The following is a 20,203-nucleotide window of genomic DNA, read 5'->3' as shown; positions in this document are numbered from 1 at the left end:
AGCGCTGTCGTAAAAGTAAAAAAGCCCCAAACACGTCGTGCTGCCGTAAAGCGTCACCTTAGAGTACGCAGTACGTCTTGGCCATAGAGTACGTGCGGGCTAGAGAAGACACAGCGTGTGAGAGCGCCCCCAACGATCCGTTCCTCTCTGGCGGACCTGGGTGTCCGCGTCCTTCGGCGTCCTGGGGCTGTCGGAGGGGCGGGCGGACGCTGTGCACCTGCATCCCCTGTGGCGTGTGCCCCTGTCGGGAACGTGTCTCCTGATTTCCTGTGCCTTCTGTCGTGACAGTGCTCCCTGTTAACTGCCGCATAACGACAAAAATGTGTAGGAGTGGGAAGAGAGTGATGTTAATGGTAGTAAATGTGCCCCGTTGATTAAAAAGCTTGGGTTTGGCTTTGAAGTACAAAAGCTGCGGCTGACACATGACAAAATGTTCAGTTCGTACCTGGCTGTCACAAAGAGGAAGAAAACATTGATTTTGGTGTCTGCGGAAAGCACGACAGCTCAAACAGGCGATGGCGAGGTGTCAAAAGCGTCTTCTCCAGCAGAAACAATGATTAAGCTTCATAGAAACGTGGAACTTCTCTTGGCACAAGTATTTCTTTTCAAGGCCAGGTTGGACGGGGCTTGGAGCTAGTGGACCTGCCCTAGTGGAAGGTGTCCCTGCCCATGGCAGGGGTTGGAACTGGGTGAGCTTTAAGGTCCCTTCCAACCCAAACCAGTCTGTGGTTCTATGATATCAATATAGCCACATGTCAGGACAGAAAACATGACTTAATGCTGTGCCTCTTAATTTTCACACACACACACAGCCTCTTAAAATAAAAATACATTTCTATCTGATGATTTTGTAGAAAATCAGGTAACTTTTCGGTCTGTAGCTGTAAGATCATTCAACTGACTTTGTGTTTTAGAGGTTGTTATGAAACACTTGACTTTGAGAGGTAAAGATGCATGAAGAACGGGAATTGCAGTTGCCCTCACTGTATTTGCAGCATGGCATTTGAGGTTCTGCATTGTTCTCACGGCTTTCCTTGACCTGCTGGAGGGGTGACCTAGCAGTAGGCATTAGGATTCAGCCCTATGGCCCCTCTGGGAGACCATGAACCAGTGATTTAGTCCAGCATGTGCCTCAGATCCCTGCCACTGGCATTGGTATAGTATTTTATCTCAGGGATTGAGGGCAATAAATCGTTAAATCACAGATGTTCATGTGCCAGAGGAATTGAAGTTTCCTCTGCCCCTAAAAGCAGCAGGATCTAGTTTACAGATCTCTTCTGCCCAGAGGCTAAAATCTAACTCTTTGGGTAATTTTATCGGGTATCTTTTACCTAAGAAGAGTCTAGATCAATATTTTCCAGGCAGAGAGGTGTGCATTTTCTTCTTCATTTGCCACTTGTAATTCCTCCTTGAGAAAGAACTGAAGCTGCAGCAGTCTTTCCTTTGCCAAGACACCCTGCCATTAATCAGAAGTGGGGTTATTAAAGCACTTTTCCCCGCTAGCAAAAAAATCCACTTATAGAAATACAGTTTATAAAATGCAATTTGTAACTGTCTCACCTAAATAGCCCTTTTGGAGACAAACATCATCAGTGCTGGAACTGCCTCGCCGGTTGCTGGTGGTGGCTCAGTGCGAGCCCAGCTCCAGGTAATCCCCACAGCACCCATCCCTCACCCTCCTGCATCAAATGGGCTCAGAGGGACTGTTGATGGTGACAAAAAGAGTGAGAAGTTCTGAAGAGAAAACTGGACTAGGGAATGAATGAAGAGAAGCGATGACAAATAGACTGATACACCGAAAGCCTTTCCCTTCCACGGCTTCCTCTTTGCTCTCAAGCCTGTGTGGGTGCTTACAAGAGAATGTAAAGCTGATGCTATCTCCCAGAGATGACGGATCATGTGCAATTTGGGCTTAGCCCTTCAAACTACCTTTTGTGGGGTCAGAGTTGGGTGTAGGCATGGGTCAGAGGAGAGAGTGTGTGGAGGGAGTGGCTGGTGTGGGATAAATGTCCATGTGGGCACAGACACAACCTTCTGGTTTCTTATGAAGGACAAGAAAGGATCTAAGACAAAAACCCAGCGTTGAAGCATATGAGATTTGCTGACCCATTTAGGTCAAATTTACCGGAAGAGGGGAAGGAACAAGTGTGTCTCCCTTTCTGCTTCATGCCAGGCACTGCACCTCCTGTATCCTGTGCCATGCGGCAGCCGGAGCCCCTCTCACCCCTGCCACAAGCCTTTCACCACTCAGCCTCTAGCTCTCATTAAAGGCACGTGAGATACGTCGTTTCCCGGAAAAGTACTCAAAATACACTTGCTTGCAATCATTTGATCCTTGATCCATAATCTCAGTTCATCAGTTAATTAGTCACTTAATCAGTTAATAAGGCTAATCACTCTTCCCTGGAAGATGCTCACGAGAAGAGCCAGGATAAATTGCTCCCATCTGTTTCTCTGTTCTTGTCTCCCGCTTCACTGTTTCTGGGCTCTGTGCTGGTGTTAGATCCGTAAAAGAGGGGCTTGTTCCAGCACTGTGGCTATTCCAGTCCGAAACTTCCACCACCATCAGCCTCCAGCATGGTCTGTGGTTTGTTGGAGGTCTGTTGCTCTGTGAGCTGGCTCTGTGTTGAGCAGCAGCCTCCTGCTGAACGAGGACAATACGCAGCTCAGGTGGTGTTGCCAGAGGTTTGCCAGGTTCAAATGAAGGAAGGCAAGTCCAAGTGCCCAACCCTTTCACAGGAGCCTCTCACAGAAAATAGATCCCTTCTGCCTTGACCAAAGATGCCTTGGAAAGCCTTGAGGCAGGGGTTGGTTTCCAGCTTGTGCGACCGTATTTCCACTCAAAGAGGCAGCTGAGGACTGGAAGACTAATGTTCACATTAAAACACTCTTTTCCAATAGTTCCTTTTCTCATTCTTATAACAAATGCATCTGAAATAGCCAACTGGATTCTTCTTCCTCACTAAGCAGCAAGCACACCTGTTAGCTGTGCCATATGCTTAGTATCCACTGCCACGGGCTTCTTGACAAACCCAGAAACAGAGGGAAAAAGTCTTCAGCCTTAACACCTTCCCCCTGTGGGGAAACCTGACCTTTACACCCCTCTTCAGGTCAGACTCTTCTTCTAAAGTCATCATCGTTGTCTTTAAACAGAAGAGCTCACTGCTGGCTCCTGGGCTTTCATTGCAACCAGCCCTGGCTGTATAGGAGCTGGCTTTCGCCACAGTGTTCACACACTGGGAAGCCCTCTCTCTAGTCCTTCCCTGGCTTTCTTCTTTGAATCCCATCTTTCCCATTGCTCTTTTATTTGCCTTTCCAGTCTGCTGTTCTCCCGCACCATGTGCTTCACTGCGACACGTGGCCTCCTTCTCAGCACATTCATCCACTTCGCGGAGGCTGGACTATAAACCTGCCCTCTTCATGTGGCAGCTTTCTTGGAGAAATGCTTGACTGGATTTTCGGGAACCCAGTCTTTCTCTGAATTAGTGCTGTCTCTTGGTTGGCTTTGATTGGTTGTATCACCATTGTCAGATATCTCCCACGGCTTCTGTAGCTTTGACCATCAGGGCCTGGACCGCATGTGTCATCAAAGAGGCAGCAGGTATTATACTCCCTTCTCATCCTCAGCTGCTGAACACTGCTCGTTCCAGAGCTGCAGAAGGAGCCTGGGTCCAGCTGTCTCCCCACAAACTGTCAGCAAGATTGCCTCCTTTGATCTGCACTCAGCGCTGGATTTCATCCCAGCAGCCAACAGGCTAATTCCACACGGTTATTCTACAAAGCTCAATTAGAGCAGCTGGTGCCGGCAGTGTCCCTGCTGGCTCGGAGCCTGCAGAAGGAGAGGAAGGCTGGTGCAGTGGCTGGGGTATGAGCTTAGGAGCCCACAGGCTGAGCTGCAATCCCTGCTCTGTGTGCTGTCTTCCAGGCCACCCCAGTAAACCTCTCCAGTGGGAGCTGGCACCTTCATGCTGTGCAGGGAGGGACATTATTTCCCTGCCTCACTGAGGGAGAAGTACGTTAGAGATTCAAGCTATTGTGGTGATGGGGAGCTGTGTCAACAGAGGCAGAAGCAGGTCACAGCTGCTGCATTGGGGAAATGCTGCATAGATCCAGCTGGCCCAACAGCAGGGAAGAGGATGTGGCCCAGGGTGATGGAGGGTGATAGACACGACTGTGTTAGTGGTTTGCTTTTCAGCTGCAGGAGCCCTGCTCCTTGCCCTGCAGTTCTCCAGTGTCTGAGTTATATTCAGCACTGAACTGAAAAGGATCCTGGTGTGTGTGAGCAGAACCACAGGCAACGTGGGCTTTCTTTACAAGGGCCCCTGTCCAGCACAGAAAGGTCCACAGTAATTTCCTTTGACACTGTCAGTGTTACGGTAACCTCCATGAAAAATCAGAATCTTCTGGGGCTAATCATGCTCTCTACATGCTCCTGACTCGTTGGTCTCTCTTCTGGAAAGCTTACTGTTTATTCCAACCAGGTAAAGAGGCCTGAACAGGACATAAGGTAGCAGGAAGAAAATTTTACCATAGAATCATAGGATCATAGAATTACAGGATCACAGAACAGTTTGGGTTGGAAGAGACCTTAAAGCTCACCCAGTTCTAACCCCCTGCCATAGGCAGGGACACCTTCCACTAGAGCAGGTTGCTCCAAGCCCTGTCCAACCTGGCCTTGAACACTGCCAGGGATGGGGCACTCACAACTGAGCAACCTGTTCCAGTGTCTCACCACCAGTGTCTCGTAGTGAAGAATTTCCTCCTAATGTCTAATCTCAGTCTCCCCTCTTTCAGTTTAAAGCCATTCTGCCTTGTCCTGTCATTACATGCCCTTGTAAAAAGTTCCTCTCCAGATTTCTTGTAGGCCCCCTTCGGTACTGAAAGGCTGCTGTAAGATCTCCCCAGACCCTTCTCCTCCAGGCTGAACACCAGCTGATTTCTGCTAGTGAGCAGAGTTGAACCCCGTTTACACAAGAACAAGTTACCAAAGCAGTAAGGAGTCAAATGCAGATGCTACCTATGTATAAGATGCTGTTTCTCTCCCGGGGTCTCTCAGGAAAGTCCCCACAAAAGAGCACAGTGCCAAGGGACACACAGCAGCACAGCCAGCCCACGTTTGCCATTCCTTTCCCTGCTCCTTGGTAAGTCAGAGACTGGGCTGGCCGACACGCTTGGCTGAGGACAAATGTGCCTCTTGGGGTGCAGGGACTGTGGAGCCTCGGGGCTATTCCTTCCTCTCCTCTTGAGCAGATTTCAGCACCATCTGCTCTCTTCTGTCTTTGGAGGAGTCAGCCGGGTGCTTTTGTCCCTTCTGGCAAAGCCGTGCTGTGTATGTCCCCCATCCGGTGTCAGGCACCTCGAGGCAGTGGAAAGGATGCGCACTCTCAGCCTTGCTCCAGAAAGCAAGCTCCCTCTGCAGCAGCCCAAGGTCCTTCTTTCTCTCCTCTTCCCTGTCCAGAACGTGTCCTTCTGGATAAGGCATTTCCCAAGGTCACAGCTGATTCCCAAGGTCAGGTCCCGGCTTTGCTGTGGGCTCTGCAGGAAGGGATGGGAAGGGTCTGGAACTGGGAAGCTTCTCTCCTTCCCTGCGCCACTCACCCCCCAGAAGGGTCCACAAGCAGCACCAAGCCCTTGGGTTGTAGCAGCAGGGACAGGAGGAGGTATGGGGCAGCCATGGGGCTCCCTGATTGGGAACTGCTCTGTGGGATTGCCCTTTTCTCTGCATGGATGAAGCATCTCTGCAGTGAACACTCCTGGATGATGCCTGGCTTGGCACCAGCAGGAGACCAGAGGAGCTGTAAAATTTAGAGGAGAGGTGGGTGGGTTTGCTGATGGAGGGTGCCTTGCTGGGACATGCTGCCTCCACCCTCATGACCACACCAAGCTCAAGGTCACAGCTTTATTGTCTGCCCTCCCCTCCTAAAGTTATACCTGCCCCTCGTATATATATACCTGGGACCTGCTGGAGCCTGTCCTGGGTGGGAGTGAGCTGAGCCCCCATGTCCAGTTATGTCATTATGACCTTTCGGAGCTTTCCTGCTGGAAGGAGAGGGGGAATAAGGGGAAGCAAGAGGTGAGGAGCCCTGGCAGACTGGAAATGGTCCCAGCCACTCCTGTCCTGTGTGGGACACTGGGCAAGTGATGTCTCCCACATGGGAGCTGTGCTGCTGCTTCGGCTCCCGCATAGTGCGGCTTTGAGACTCGGCTGCTGTGCTGAGCTCATCCCACGGGATGGCACTGCCTGCTCAGGAACGGGCAAGGCAGGCTGGCCTGGCAGGCATAAATTCAGCAAATTAAACGGTGGTGGCAGGTTCTGATTGACAGGTCCCTAGAGAGCAAAGTCCCTTGTTTTTTCCATCCCAGAGGGGATCAGGAGTGGCAGGAGGAGCAGCAGTGGAGAAAACCCTTTCCCAAGCCCAGTGCTTTGCCCTTGCGGATCCGTTTCTGGGACTCAGCCCATAGCCGTGTATCTTGACCCCTTTGCTGAAGCTGCCGGTGCTGGGTCAGCCTTCTCCTGCACATTGCGACTTCCCACAATGTCAAGAGCTGCCTGCTATGGAGGCAGTCAAGGCCACCTCGTCCAAGCCCTTTCTGCACACATGAGACATTGCATCCCTGTTGGTGTGTGCCCAGGGTGCAAGGCCCGGAGGTTTCAATAAAGGGCAAGTGAAATGAGGCCAGCAGGGTTTGGCGTCATTCGCACTCCTCTCCACACTGTAAAACTGGCACAAATGACAGCGCTCTGCCAGAATGGTTCACGTCTGCGTTGGCTCTGCTGGAGCCAGGTCAGAGCTGGGATTTGCAGCCTGGAAAGGCGATGGCTGGGTGAGCCTCTGCTGCTGTGCCTGGGGGAAGCAGCACAGCCCATTGGGGCCCTGTCTTCTCTGGTGGGGTCCTCACTGCAGCTCCATGCCTGGTAGGTCCTCAGCACCGCTCTACCCGCTGGTGGTTGAGGGTCTTAGGATGCAGTATCCATTGTGGACACTGGAACATCACCGATGTCTGCCCTACTCTTGTGGGCATAGATCCCCAGGAAAAGGGTTTTTTTAGGACCTGTCCCATGTCCTGGAGGGATTTTTCTCCTCTCCATGATGCATTTTGGTTGCACAGCTGCTCTGGAGCTGTGTGGAGCCATTAAAATGCGGCATAGATGTGCTTGGTGTGGTCAACTTCTTGTAAAAGCCCTGCCTGGGTGAGGAGCAGCGTAATGGATGGGAGCTGCCATGGGGTCCAGCTCCATGCCTCAGCTTAGCAAGAGGGATGACTTGTTCTCTGCTTTTGGAGGGAAATCTCAGGCTGGTGGCATTTAATTCATATCCCCTTAATCTGTATAGATCCTTGGCTGCTCTTCATATTTGTCCTTCCTCTGCCTCCCTTCCCTACCAAAACTGTTGCCTCTTCTTTCTGTCTCTGCAGAGGGTGTCTGAAAGGGCCTGGGGAAAGGAGGGGAGAAGCCCCCAGCAGCTGGAAGGCATCCAAGGAGAGGGATGCTGAGTGTCTGGAGCCACCTCTACCCTCAGACAGAGCCCCCAGGACATGCAGCTGGCCTGCCCTTTGCCATCCTTGCTCACCTAGAGGCTTTTGTTAGGTTGACTACATCCTCGCAGACTCCCTTTCTCCATCAGTTCTCCTTCTTGAGGCTCTCTGCATCCTTGGCCTCAGTGCTTGGCTTTGAAAAGGTGAGATATGCAACTGCCTTCCTTCCCTGTGTCAGTCCTCACATGCAAACAAGACAGTAGGCTTGTGTGTCTGGTGCTTGGCCTCCCTCTGTAGTCATTTGGCACTAAAAATTACCTGCAGAGAAAAGTACTGGGCTCCATACCTGGCTCTTAATTTCCTCCCTCACCAAACCATTATTACTAATTACTACCTCTAGGTGTTTAAACCATTTCAATGATGCTGTTAAATGCCCGGTGTTAATTTGATGGCCATGTATCTAGGTTTCCCCGTATTAGGAGCTCTCAGAGTGTCTCCCAAAACCCAGCCAGTCCTGGCTAAGGTCCATATGAGGAAGGCAGCAGAGTAGCAGTAGGCACTCATTAACAACAGACCCATGAGTGCCAGGAGCTGGGCATTACTCAGCAGGAAGTGCTCCTTCTCTCTGTACTATCCCCCAAAGGGAGCCCCCTCTTCAGCCATGCTGCCTCCATGGTGAGGGAAGACCTGGCATCATTGCCACTGTTGGCTGGCGTTCCTCGGGCAGCACCATACCCTCTCAAGCTCGGATCCTTTGCCAGAGCCATCCTAGGGGGCTGCTATGAGTGGGGCAGCATCCTCCCTGGTAGATGCCTGCTTGACTTCCACCCATCCCCAGCCAGCATCTGAGAGCGTGTCCTCAGGTTTGAGAAACCACCCCATGCAGGGGCACTTTTCCAATCCAGGTGTTTTAACTGGCCTCTCAGTTGCAATTCCCTGGCATTCCCAGGACCTCAGTGTCTCAGTGCTGTGGAGAAGATGCTGATCCCCATGGAAGAGGCAAGCAAATGTTCTGGGGAGCACTGAGACCCAAGAGGGGCACAGGGTGGCATTTTTGGGTCTTGCACCTATCCAAGTGTTAATGTCCCCTGGGAGAGAGCGGGAATGAGAGCTCCTGCCCATGCACAAGTCCTTTGCTTTCAACGTCACCCCTTTAAGATATCTCTTAATATGACAGATTAATTAGTTAATGTTTGTAATGTGCTTTGAACATGAAAAGTTCTGTAGAAGTGCTGAGTATTAATTATTATGGAATGGAGGCTGCCCCATGTGAGCAGTGTTCCCCATGCGTTCCTCATGCCTAATTTCAGGCTGGTGTCATTCCCTTGCCATTTCCCCATGGGTAAAAGCCAGAAGAAGGGGAGAAGCAGAAAGGAAAAAGTAAGACCATCTGCACTGTGTGAGGAAGGAGCACCTCCTGGAGTCATGTAAGGGGCTAAGCCACACACTCCCTGTGCTCCATCACATGGGAAGTGGAGCCTCATCTCCCCAGTGCCCCAGGGAGGATGGATGAAGATGCATGAGGGTTTCTGCAGCTCATCCCACCCATGCCTGGGTGGGAGCACCCAGCACTGGTGGCAGCTTCAGAGGCAGGCAAGGAGATGAGAAGGGGGTGAGAAGGTTTTGGGGTCTGTGAGCTAGACAGGGCAGGAAGACGGCTGCATCCTAGATGTGGTATGTCACAGCCAGGAGCTCCCCGGTGTCCCCCAGATCCAGCGCCTGGCCTGCTTTGCTGCCTCTCCCCTCCTTGTGCCCTCCTTCTTGGAGAGGCTGCTCCTGGGAAGGGTCCCTGGAGGAGGAGCGGAAATGGGGCAGCAGGTGCTCCCAATTACGTTGGTGGTGAAGCATCTTGCTGGCTGGCCCACAAAATGTGTGTGTTGACAGGCATGCTGGGGGGCATGGGGTATCTGTGGGGTGCTAACAGGGGCCCAAAGGAGAGGGGTGAGCTGAAGGTTGTTGGGCTGGGGGTACCCAGTGATGCTGATCAGAGGATCTGCATGCTGAGCATCAGTATCAACCTGTGCAAGGTGCATGAGGTGGTGGGTTGGACTGTAGCGCTGTGGTGGCACAGCAACCCATCAGTGTCTGCTGGGACATTTTGGAGCCAGTGTACCTTTATGCCGCTGCCCCGCTGCCCCAACTGAATTAAACCCCTCATCCTACCTGCTCATCCAGCCCACCACGGGTCAGAGCCTGGCTGCACTTTGGAGAAGCTTTGTCCCTCTGGTGGCTTTCTGTCCCCACCACCCCTCTGAGCTGGCGGTGATGGGATCTGATGGGGATCCTGGTCCACTCCGGAAAGCCACGGGGGGTCTCACGGTAAGCAGGAGCCCAGCGGAGGTGAGGGGATCTCAGCACGTTGGTCGCACCCCTGCTGCCAGTGGTGGGGTGGGAGGCGAGGAGACATACCTCGCCCATTTCTGGGTGTAAGTAACCCCCAGCTCAGGGCTCTGATGCTGAGCATTTCCACCAGGCAGCCACTGCCAACCCAGCTGCTGAGAGAATCACCCAAATCCCGTGAGTGGTTGGGCAAAACCCCAAAACAACATTAATCCCGCTTCCTGTTCTCTTTCCTTTTTGACCCCTCCAGCCTGTGTGAATGCTGTACTGGCGAATGGTTCCTGGCTTGATGATACGTGAACTGCTCTCTTTGGGTAGGAGTTGTAGCATCATCCTTTGTGGTAACACCATCCTGGGAGGAATGGGACAGGAGCAGCAATGCTGGGGGCTAAACAGGAGCAGCAGGAAAAGCCCATGTGTGCGACTTGCATTTACCTGCACTTACTTTGGAAAAGGCTGTAGCAAAGCCCTCTCCTCTCGCCTTGTATCGTGAAGACCAACTTGAGAAGAGCCATTGAAGCAAGAGCATCCACTCAGTCACCAAAGAGGGCAGAACTGTCCTGTAGTTGACTTTCTTGTTGTTTGAGGAACTCCTCCTCCCCCCAATAAATCCACATAAATGAGGACCAAGTTATAAAAAAAAAAAATCTTTATTTCATGTACCAGGATTTTTTTTTTTTGTCATTTTCTCTTTTTAAAATTTTTTTTCTTTTTAACAGTCTGAAAAAAACCATGAAATAAAGGAAATGGAAGTTGGTTTCTTGTACTGGTTCGAGCTGGACATGAGCAACACCCTCGGAAGAAAGCTTCCCTGCCAGCCCTCGCATCCCATCCGCACTCTCCAGGCACTCTTCCCTTCCCGCCTGTCCCCGGGGGGGCACACTCAGCCCTGTGAATGCTCCCCAGCTCCATAGGGCATGGGGCGGGCGAGGGAGCAGCTGGGGATGGAAACCCCAATGCCGGGGTCTGGGAAACCAGCTTTAATTTATTCCTTGAGAGGCACTGGAACAGGGGGCTCGCTGTGAATCTCTTTTAAAGGGCTGTCGGGTCACGGGAGGGGATTTCAGTGGTAGGGGGGGTCTGGACACCCAGCCAAGCCGCTCACATCCTCCTCTTGCCCATCGATGCTGTTTCTAGGGGTGACCCCATCCCGATTGCTGCCCACTGCCTTGCTCTGGGGCGAGGAAGTGGGGTGAAAGCAGCGGGGAGGTGGAGGTTTCTTTTAAGCAGAAGCCCCGCTGGGACCCGAAGCGGGGGACTGTGCAGCTCCGAAAAACTGGAGCATCAGGAACGAGGACGGAGAAGAAGTCGAAAAGTGGGTCTGAGCTGCTCAAGGGCTCGGCAGCCCCCTCCTGCAAGCCTCCCCACAAGGAGCCCTGCCCTTGCCCTGGGCTGGCCAGCGGCTTGCAGGGTGTCACTGTAGCCCCATGTGCTCCCCTACCTCTGCTTCCATGGGGGAACTGCATTAAAAGCTGACCCTGGCACCCCTGGGAGGGGGCTGCCACCAGGGCAGGGGTCCTGGGGTGGGGGCCCCCCTCACCTGGTCACTGGATGAAGCCACATTGGGACGGGGTGCCCCAGCGAGGAGGGGATGAGGACTAAACCCAGCGGGTGTGGAGATGCCCAATGGCTTCTCACCTCTCCCTGGCATGGCCACTGGGACTTGGGGGGCTCAGGCCCATAGCGGGGGCCTCCCTGGGATGTGGGCTGGGGGCTACATGTGTCAAGGCTAAAAGCCGGTGGCCAGCTTTGGGTCAGGGTGGGCTGGTTGTACCCGGAGTGGGGGGGGAGATAGGAGCTATTTCAGGGGCTGGGTAGACCTTGCCATGCCCCCACATGGCTGCAGCCCCATTGGCAGGACCTAAGTGGGATCCAGGCAGATTTGGGGGATGCCTGGGGAGCCCCTGGAGCATTCACAGGAGAGCGTGCCCGTGCCTGGGCACACGTGTGTGAGCACATGGGCACGTGTGTGCATGGGTGCTGTCCCCCCTGTCGGCACGCTGCCCTCGGCTTTGGCCTCCCGTATCCCTCCCTGGACCACAGCAGCAGCATCCCGAAGGGATGGGAGCCATGGTTCCCCTCCATAGCCCCCACCCTCTACCTGCACCTCCCACCACGCTCCCCATTGCTTTTTCTCTTTGTTTTTTGTTCACAGTTTAAAGCTGGAGGAAACAAAAATTAAAAGAAAAAATAATACTATCTGTTTTTCTTGCAAGTAAATCCACTTATTATATTTACATTTATTTATAGCTGTTGTTTTATTAAAAAATTTGCCACTTTTTTTTGTTCTTTTTTTTAAGAAACCTCTTTTTTTTTTGTCCTTTTTTGTTTTTTTCTTGTCTGTGTGTACGTCTGTCTCTTTATATACTGTGTCTGTTTGCTTTTTGCACTGTCACCGTTAACCCCAGGGTCCCCAGGGCCAGGGAATCAGGGACCCCCCCTGGGGACACTGTGGAGGGGTGACTCAGCATGGGCTCCTGCATTCCCTAGGGCAGGAGTCGCTCTTAACCCCTATGGACCTGTGGGGCATAAGCAGATCCCCATCTATCCTTGGGGAATGGAGCGGATCCCCATGGATCCTGGGGAAACAGAGTGGGTCATGGATGACCCGCCGGCACCTTGGGATCCTCTGTAAGCGGCCCAAGGACACCAAAGTCGCTGCCGTCGGGACCCCCAGTCCCTGTCCCCCAAGGAGCCTGTGCTGGATTAAAGGTAAGTAAGTGGGAAACAAACTGTAAAATTAAAGAATAAAACCCCCAAAATCCAAAGAGCTGCCTCCTCCTCCTCCTCATCCCACCGGATTTGTTGTCTTTTGTTATTTCTTGGTTCCCTTTTATATTTTTTTTAAGTCTGTTTTTATTAAATGTTAAAATAATGGTACATGGGAAATCATGCATTTTCTTTTAAATTTATTTCTATTTTTTAAATCTCTTTCTCTCAGTTTTAAAGTTTTTCTTTTTTTTGTTTTTCTTTTTTTTTTTTTTTTAAGAATTTTTTTTTTTCTCGCTGTTGTCTCCTCTCATTTCCTTGTCATTTGTTTGGTTTTTTTTGTTCACTCGCTTGTTTGTTTATCTGCTTGCTCGTTGGTTGTTTATTTTTTTGTCCTGTTTTGTTTTGTTGTGGTTTTTTTTTTTTTTGGTGGATTTTCTCTTTTTTTTTTCTTTTTTTTTTTCTTTTTTTTTTTTCTTCAGGAATGTCCCCACCCCCCCCCAAGGGGCGCTTCCTCCTCCTTCTCCTCTTCCTCCTCCTCCTCTTTCCCACCCCCCTGCTACCCGTGCCCCGCTTCCACCCTTCCCACCCTGCATCCCACCCCGCCTCCTGCCCGTTCCTGCCCCATTTTCAGCTCCTGGCGACGGCTTCATACCGGGGTGGTCCGGCGGTTGGCTGTGTTGGTGTGGATAGAGTCCTTGTTCTCTTTCTGGATACAGTTGTGAACCTGGAGGAAACTGTTATCCCTGTCGGAGTTGTAGGTGGCGGTAGGGGTGGTGGTTGCCTTCAGCGGGTCCCTGGTCAGGGTGTACATCGAGATCTCTGTTGATGGGAGGGTGTTGAACCCTTTGATCCCGACGGGAGAGGCATCCCTGGAGTGTGAAGGCTCAGTGGAGCGGGAGCTGGAGCGGCTGCGTCTCTGATAGCGGTACCGGTAGCTGGGGATGCGGGTGATGGCGGAGGACTGGAGGTAGTCCGTGGCGCGAGCATTGGCGCGCAGCTGTTTGTGCCGGTCTATGAACATGTGGACAGCCAGCACTCCCACCATCTCGGCTATAATGAAAGACAGGGCCCCAAAGTAGAAGGACCAGCCGTAGGAGTAGCTGTTCTTCTTAGAGTCACTCTTGGAGGGGTCTCCAGCATTGGCTGATATGTATACGATGATGCCAATTATATTACTCAGACCTGCCAGCCGGACAGCGGGGAAGAGAAAGGGAGATGTCAGGCGAGTCACACATGGGGGTTGTGGGGCTTGTGGACAGAAGGGTGCCCAGACTCCCATCCCCTCCCTGTGGGCCATTTCCCTTAGGAAACCAGGCAAGGCCCTCCTTGCACGCCTGCAGCATCCCTGGACTGCCCTCCCGACTGGTTCCTGAGAGGTGCCATCAGAAACCCTCTCCCTCCAGCATCTCCCAAGCAGCAGGAAAGCCCCTCCTGCCTGCAGGGTGCAGCTGCCTGCCTGTTCCAGGTGAGGAAGCAGGGTGAAAAGGCTGCTTTCACCCCGAATAAGGCTCATCAGAGCTAGGAACCATAAGCATTCCTGCCTGAGCAACTGAGCCCATGCAGGATGCCCCAGCTGAGCAGGCTGTCCATCTCCCAGATCCCAGGAGCATCAGGCCCTGTGCATCCCTTTACCTGCAGACACGAAGAAGATGCCGGCACTAAGGATGATGTTGTGTCGGGTTTTGTAGAACTCGCTGGCTGCAATGCAGAGTCCACCCATGAAAAGCAGAATCACACTCAGGATCGGGAAGATACTAGAGGCTCTAACAGCCCCTGCAGAGGAGAGAGGGAGCAGGGCAGAAAGAACAACAGAGGTGTGAGAGAGAGGAAAAAGGGGTGAGGATATGGGGTTACGTGGGGGTACGCGAGTGGGGGTAGAGGGGAGACACAGAAGGCAATGTGCAGGTGGGGGGAAGTAATACAAGGAGGGATAAATGCATTGGGGAGGGAGAGAGAAACAAAGTGTGTCAGAAAAAGAGAGCTGTTCGAAGCATCTCTCTTGCTCCCTGTCTGCTGCCACGAAGCTGGTGGCTCAGTGTGGGGAGGTGTGGGGCTGTTGGCTGAGCTGAGACCCTGCCGTGCTGCCTGTCCCCCCTTACACTGTCTTATCCTTCACTTTCGGGGGTCAACAGACTGGAGGGGGAGCCCCGGCACCATCCAGCTTCTCCTCTTGGGGGGCATTGCTGCTCCAGCCTGCTCTTCAAAGAGCAGCCACACAAACGCTTCCCCCGGAGCTGCTCGATCTCGAATCCTCCCGAAAGGGCCCGAGCATCTCAAGGAGAGATTTATTTATTTGTATATCTTTTTAGGGATGGGAAGGAGCTTCTGGTGCTCTGTGGCTGCAGGGAGGACGGAGAAGCTGAAGTCCCAGCCCTCCACACTGAAGCATGGGGATTATCCTAGTGACTGAACAACTGGGCTCCTTCCAGAGGGCAGTGATGGGTTCGGATGTGCCAGCTCCCACACACGCACTCTCCATCGGTCGATAACGGGAATGGCTCGGCCAGCAGAGGGCAATGGCACTGATGCACGTATATGCTCATACACACATGCAAAACGTACCCCAAAGCTTCTGGGGGGACTCTCTTGTATTCACGCAGCAAAAGGCCAGGTCTGTGTATACATGTGCACGCACACGCAAGCGCGCACATGCTGATTGTGGGCTGCTCAGTGGGTACCAACAGGCTGCCTGTGTTCATGTGGCCAATATTCATATGTTTTAATTAGGAAGGCCTTTCCTTCTTCCTTCCCAAGAGAAAGTAAGCTGTTAAAGCATGAAATGAAGCCTTGCTTGGTAAAGAAAGGTATCAGAGTGGCTGGTGCAATTCTGCATGTGGAGCAAAGATCTGGAAGGGGGGATGAAAGCCAATATATCCTTGCCTGCAAGAATGAACCCTACTGAAGCAAGCACAGGATTTACGCCTAAGTGGGCAGAAAGCGTGCTTCAAAGAGCCTGTTGGCATCAGGATCCTACCAGGCACAAGCAGTCAGCTCTTTGAGGGGGGGCCCTAGCCCACTGCCTGTGCATAGGGAATGCAAACGGCAGGGAGAAACCTCTTTTGCTTGCTTTCCAGTTCTGCCTGGCTGTGTTTCAGGGACCAGGATAGTGATAATAACCTTCTTAATAGCTTCTGGAAAGCAAGGTGGGATTTGACAATGTGAAGCTTAAATGGCAGGAAGCAAAGAGCTTCCTGACAAGAGGCGTTTGATTTCAAAGAGACTAACACACCTTAAGTAGATGGTTGGCAGAAATAAAGTCTAAGCCCTTCTAGCAAGGCCATGGGCACTGCCCCACAGTTATGTCCTGGTCCCCTAAATGAGGGAATTGCTTAGTCTGATGATAATAAACAACTTCCCAGCTGTTCTTGCCAGTACCACCAGGCATCACCCATGCAGAGCGCCCAAGGACTCCAGTTTGGCAGGAGTCCTGGGAAGAAGCTGTTCAGTGGGGTCCCTCTTCAGTCATGTCTAAGCCAGCAGAAATCCCACTTCCCTCTTTGAACCTGTTTTTTTTCTTGAAAAGGGCTGTACACTGGGATGCCATCCGGTCCTGATGATGGGTCAGTTTGTGAGCTCAGATCTTGTTCCCTCTGAGGAAACAGACTCATCCTTCTTGAGATGCTCGGCCCCTTCCCCCAGCTCTTCTTTCTGAAGTGCAGCTGATGCTGCAAGCAGCTTCCTCTCTCCCAAACAGCTCTGCAAGAGCAGGTTTGGCCTCAGAGGCAGCCTGCACAGCCGCTGTGCCAAACTGGATCAAACCCCTGTATTCAGCTCTGCTGTTCGGGGGCCAAGCAGCGATTAAGAGGCTGATGCTGCAGAAAGGCATCTGAAGGAAGCAATCTCCCTGGGTTATTTACAATTTACAGTGGATGAAGAACTGTTTGAGAAACCAAGAGGAAGCAGCATAAGGTCTGCCTCTTTTCACATACAAATGAGCCTCACAGAGCCTAAATTATCTCTCTCATCCCTGCAGCAGGGCTGGGTCTCCACATCTGGCTTGGAGAATGCCTGGCTGACAAGGAGCTATTCTGAAAGACTCCCAGCCTTTTGGAGTCCTCTGATGCTTAACCTTGGGAGGTCAAAAGCTCTCATCTCAGATTTCTGAATGGAAAAGATCTCTTCTCGTGATGTAAAAAGGCATTGGGCTTGTGGAGGGAAGGCAGGATAGCAAGGTGGGGACCTAAGAGGAGGAATGATCCCTGTTCAGCTGTGCTAAAGGAAGAGCAAGCTCTTGCCTCTAGGGCAAGGTGGAAATGCTGGCTTGTGACCAGGGAGGGCAACACAAGATGTGGATCTGCCCTGCTTCACCCACATGTCCCAGGCTGGGCTTGGAGCTCAGGTTAGGTTTCCTTATGGAGATGCCATGTGCCTGCCTTACAGCCCCTCTCCAGGTGGCTCTGGGTAAGCATCAGGTCTTTTCTTCAAAGGACTCTGATGGTCCTTTCTCCTGCTTCCCATTCCCATCACTAAAAGCAGCACAGATCAGACTTGCAGCCCTTATAGGCAAGTGGCTTTTTGGGAAAGGTGAAGACAGAAATAGGTGCTCCTCAGACACAGTGCAGCTAATTTCTTAAATCTGACGCAACCAGAGTATCAGGTAAGGAAATATAAACTTCCTCTTTAGGAAGACACACACACTCTCACATACACTCACACTGCCACAGCTAGCCCAGTCCTGACCTTACATCTGCTCAGCAGCTCCCTAATGGATTTGAATTAAGACTCTAGATTTATATCAAAGTTAATTGCCATTAATAAAAAAAGCCAGCAGTTGTTATTGTGAGTTTGAAACTTGCATTTTCTCATGGGCAGGGTCCCAAGGAGGTGAGAGTGGAACTGGTTTTGGAGGGCAGCGAGGCTCTGGGGTCACCTCCTCTGGCTTGCTGAGCCTCACAGGTCCCAGCATCTCCACCACCCTACCTACAGAGAACAAAAGGTACCCGACGCTAGCACCTACGAGCCATTGCAAGAAGAAGAACCTGCAGACTTACGGAGGAAATATTCTGCTGTATCGGCTTCATAATCTGCATCCTCAGGGAAGTGATCGATTTGCTTACACAGACCTTTAAAATTCCCTAGGGAACAAGAGAAAAAAACAAGAACAAATGAGAACACCAAAACCTGCCTCGCAGGAACAACAGCCCTCTGCATCGCCCTTTATGCCCTCCCTGCATTCCCTCCAAGCAATGCTCCTGATTGCGTATAGATGCCCATTAAAGGCCCAGGTATTCTCCTTGCATGCTCACACATGCATCTCCCTCTTATTTGCACAGGAACATGGGATTTGCTGTCTGGATCCAGCCTGATGCCCACCTAGCCCAGCAGTGGTGGAGAGCAGGCCAGCAGGCATGACTCCTGCTGCAGATAGACAGGAGAGCACTGCCCACCTCCAAGGAAGGTAGTGGGGTGGGAAGAGGAGCCAGAGGCTGGGTCACCCTGTGAACCACAAGGCCCAGAGTCCCTTCCCTCAGCATTGCTCAGCGTAACTGTGGGTGTTTGTGCTTCACCTGGTGTGGCTTCGGTGGATTCCAGCAGCAGGGATCAGGTTTGGGTGGAAAAGCACTTGTTTCCCTCAGCTGTGAATTTGCTGCCTATTCTTTTCATGTGCAGGATACATTCTGTTGTTCTGGTGCAGTGTGAGAAGAGCAAGAGCTCTTAGTCTACTTTCTTCATAGGACTGCTTGGTTTTGCATACCTTTATCGGGTCTCCTCTTGTGTCCTCTCACAGACTAAGGCTAGAAGAAGCTCGGTGCATGTGTGTGTACGTAGCTCACCAGCAAAACACCCTTTGCATTGGGGGAGCAAAATCTTCTACTGTAAGTGAGGGAACCCAAGCTGGTCACCCTCAGTTTCAGTAGACTGTCTTATGTACAGGGCCTCTGCTAGCTTTAGTCATGGAGCATCCTTTTGCACACACTCTATGACCAGCAAAGCCATCTCAGCAGGAGGCAAGCAACATCCTCCTAGCCTTTTGTCATCTGAGATGTCTACCAGGTTCTTATTTTCATCATTCATGTCTCTCTCCTCTTGAAATCATGAACACCACTCCAGAGAGGTAACCCTCAAGCCAAGTCATCATCATGACCGCTGGTGGACTAGTATCTCAAAGGATCAGGTTGTTCATGCTTGTACAGGGGTGCCCACATGGAAGGCAATTTCCTTATACCTCTGGGGTTCCCCCAGACTTCTTCCCCTTACATTTCCCTCTGGATTCTTGCACTGGCTGGCCATTAACACAGAACTGATGGGCATAATCTGTTCAGGAAGGAGAAAAGCAGTGTCTGCATGAGGTACCTGGATAGGCATGGTGATCCCATTGGCCTCCTCACCAGAGGTCAGCCACCAAAGTGGCTCATGCTGACTGATCCCTTGGCAGAAGGGTTTGGAGACTGAGGCTGAAGAGTGACAAATGCTGTGGCAACATGGGAAAGCCATCTGTCACCCTGTCCCTGAGCCCAGCCACTGGACCAGCTGGGTGTGCATGGGCAGGAGACAGTGAAGCCACTGCATGTGTGGTTGTTGCCTCTGGGAAGGGTTGAACGTGATGAACCCAGAGCTCTTCTAGGACAACCCTACCCAGGCTGAGACCTGCAGGCACTATATCAGGTCCCAGAGTCATGTCTTGGAAGGCTTATTCCAGATTAATTCCGATGACCTTCCAGGTATTTGGTCATAGCTGGAAGAAGGACCAAGCTCAAAGGATTCCCTCTGAGTTTCTTCTCGAGGCTGAGCCTTGCTGGAGCAAGCGTTGGAATGCTTTGGGAGGCAGTGGTGAGCAAATAGCTGTAGAAGGCAAGTAGGGAGGTTCCTCTAGGTCAGCCCCCAAGCTTAGCTCCGTCTGTGTCCAGTCATCTTGTGTCTAATGCTTCTGAGATACCTACTGCCTTTAACTACTAGTTCAAAGAGCTTCCATAGAGAGGCTAGAGACAGCACAGAGGAGTGTGTGTGCATGTGAGAGGTAAGTAATAGGAGAAGAAAGTAGGAACAAAGCCTCTCTGTGTAGTTCTGAAGTGTTATTCCCACACTGAAACTGTGGGTTATGAAAGGAGGTTATTAATCATCCATCCTCAATCCAGTTACCTCGTTCAAGAAGTGTCTGTTTCTTAGCCATATGTCTTCTGAAAGGAAAGCTGCACAGCCAGATTCCTTTGCCACACTCCCACCCTGCTTCTTGCCCACTTAAAAACCTGTGAGGAAGGTAGATATAGTATGAAGGGGGTCCTTTCCTTTGCTTGCCCCTGACTGCCTGGGGCCACCTGCCTGTGACAGGCAAGGAGCTCATCACCCTGGTCCTTTGGCTGCGGTCACTGCTGTACAGTGCACGTGAGCACCGCTGCTCTCCGAGGCGCTGGAGGAGCCTCCAAAACCAGATTTCAGCTCCTTGCCTGGCACATCTTGAATGCTGGGTGCCTCCTGTTTGTACACTGTTGGGGAGCACTTCCCAGACAAGGCTCCCACCACACAGCCGGAGACCACCAGGTGGAATCAGCCAGGGAGGGAAGAGGCACTGCACGTGGAAACCTCCTTTCTCTGTGCCATCCTTTCCCTGCTTCTTCTTTCCTCCTTCTCCCCCACTCTATTTCTTGCTGTATTTGAGCCTGATTAATTCCTATGCGAAGAATCAAGCTGCCTGGGAAAGACACCGCATCTTGCGCAGGGTGTCTTTTACATGGAC

At 51.9% G+C, this 20,203-nt stretch overlaps 1 protein-coding gene across 1 annotated transcript in view; it reads right to left on the bottom strand.

The window, feature by feature from the left end:
• Positions 1 to 13,174: 13,174 nt before the first annotated feature.
• Positions 13,175 to 20,203, bottom strand: part of CACNG2 (calcium voltage-gated channel auxiliary subunit gamma 2) — a 49,501-nt gene continuing 42,472 nt past the window's right edge. Inside the window, exons 2-4 of the mRNA XM_065665122.1 lie at positions 17,520 to 17,603; positions 14,161 to 14,301; positions 13,175 to 13,710 (exon numbers count right to left, since the gene is read on the bottom strand). Coding sequence (XP_065521194.1) covers positions 13,175 to 13,710; positions 14,161 to 14,301; positions 17,520 to 17,603 — 761 coding nt within the window. The remainder of the gene's footprint in view (positions 13,711 to 14,160; positions 14,302 to 17,519; positions 17,604 to 20,203) is intronic.

The sequence above is a fragment of the Lathamus discolor genome, chromosome 1 (assembly GCF_037157495.1).
Source record: "Lathamus discolor isolate bLatDis1 chromosome 1, bLatDis1.hap1, whole genome shotgun sequence".
Taxonomy (NCBI): Eukaryota; Metazoa; Chordata; class Aves; order Psittaciformes; family Psittacidae; genus Lathamus; species Lathamus discolor.
Note: the sequence above shows the minus strand (reverse complement) of the source record. Positions and strands in the feature narration are given on the sequence as shown.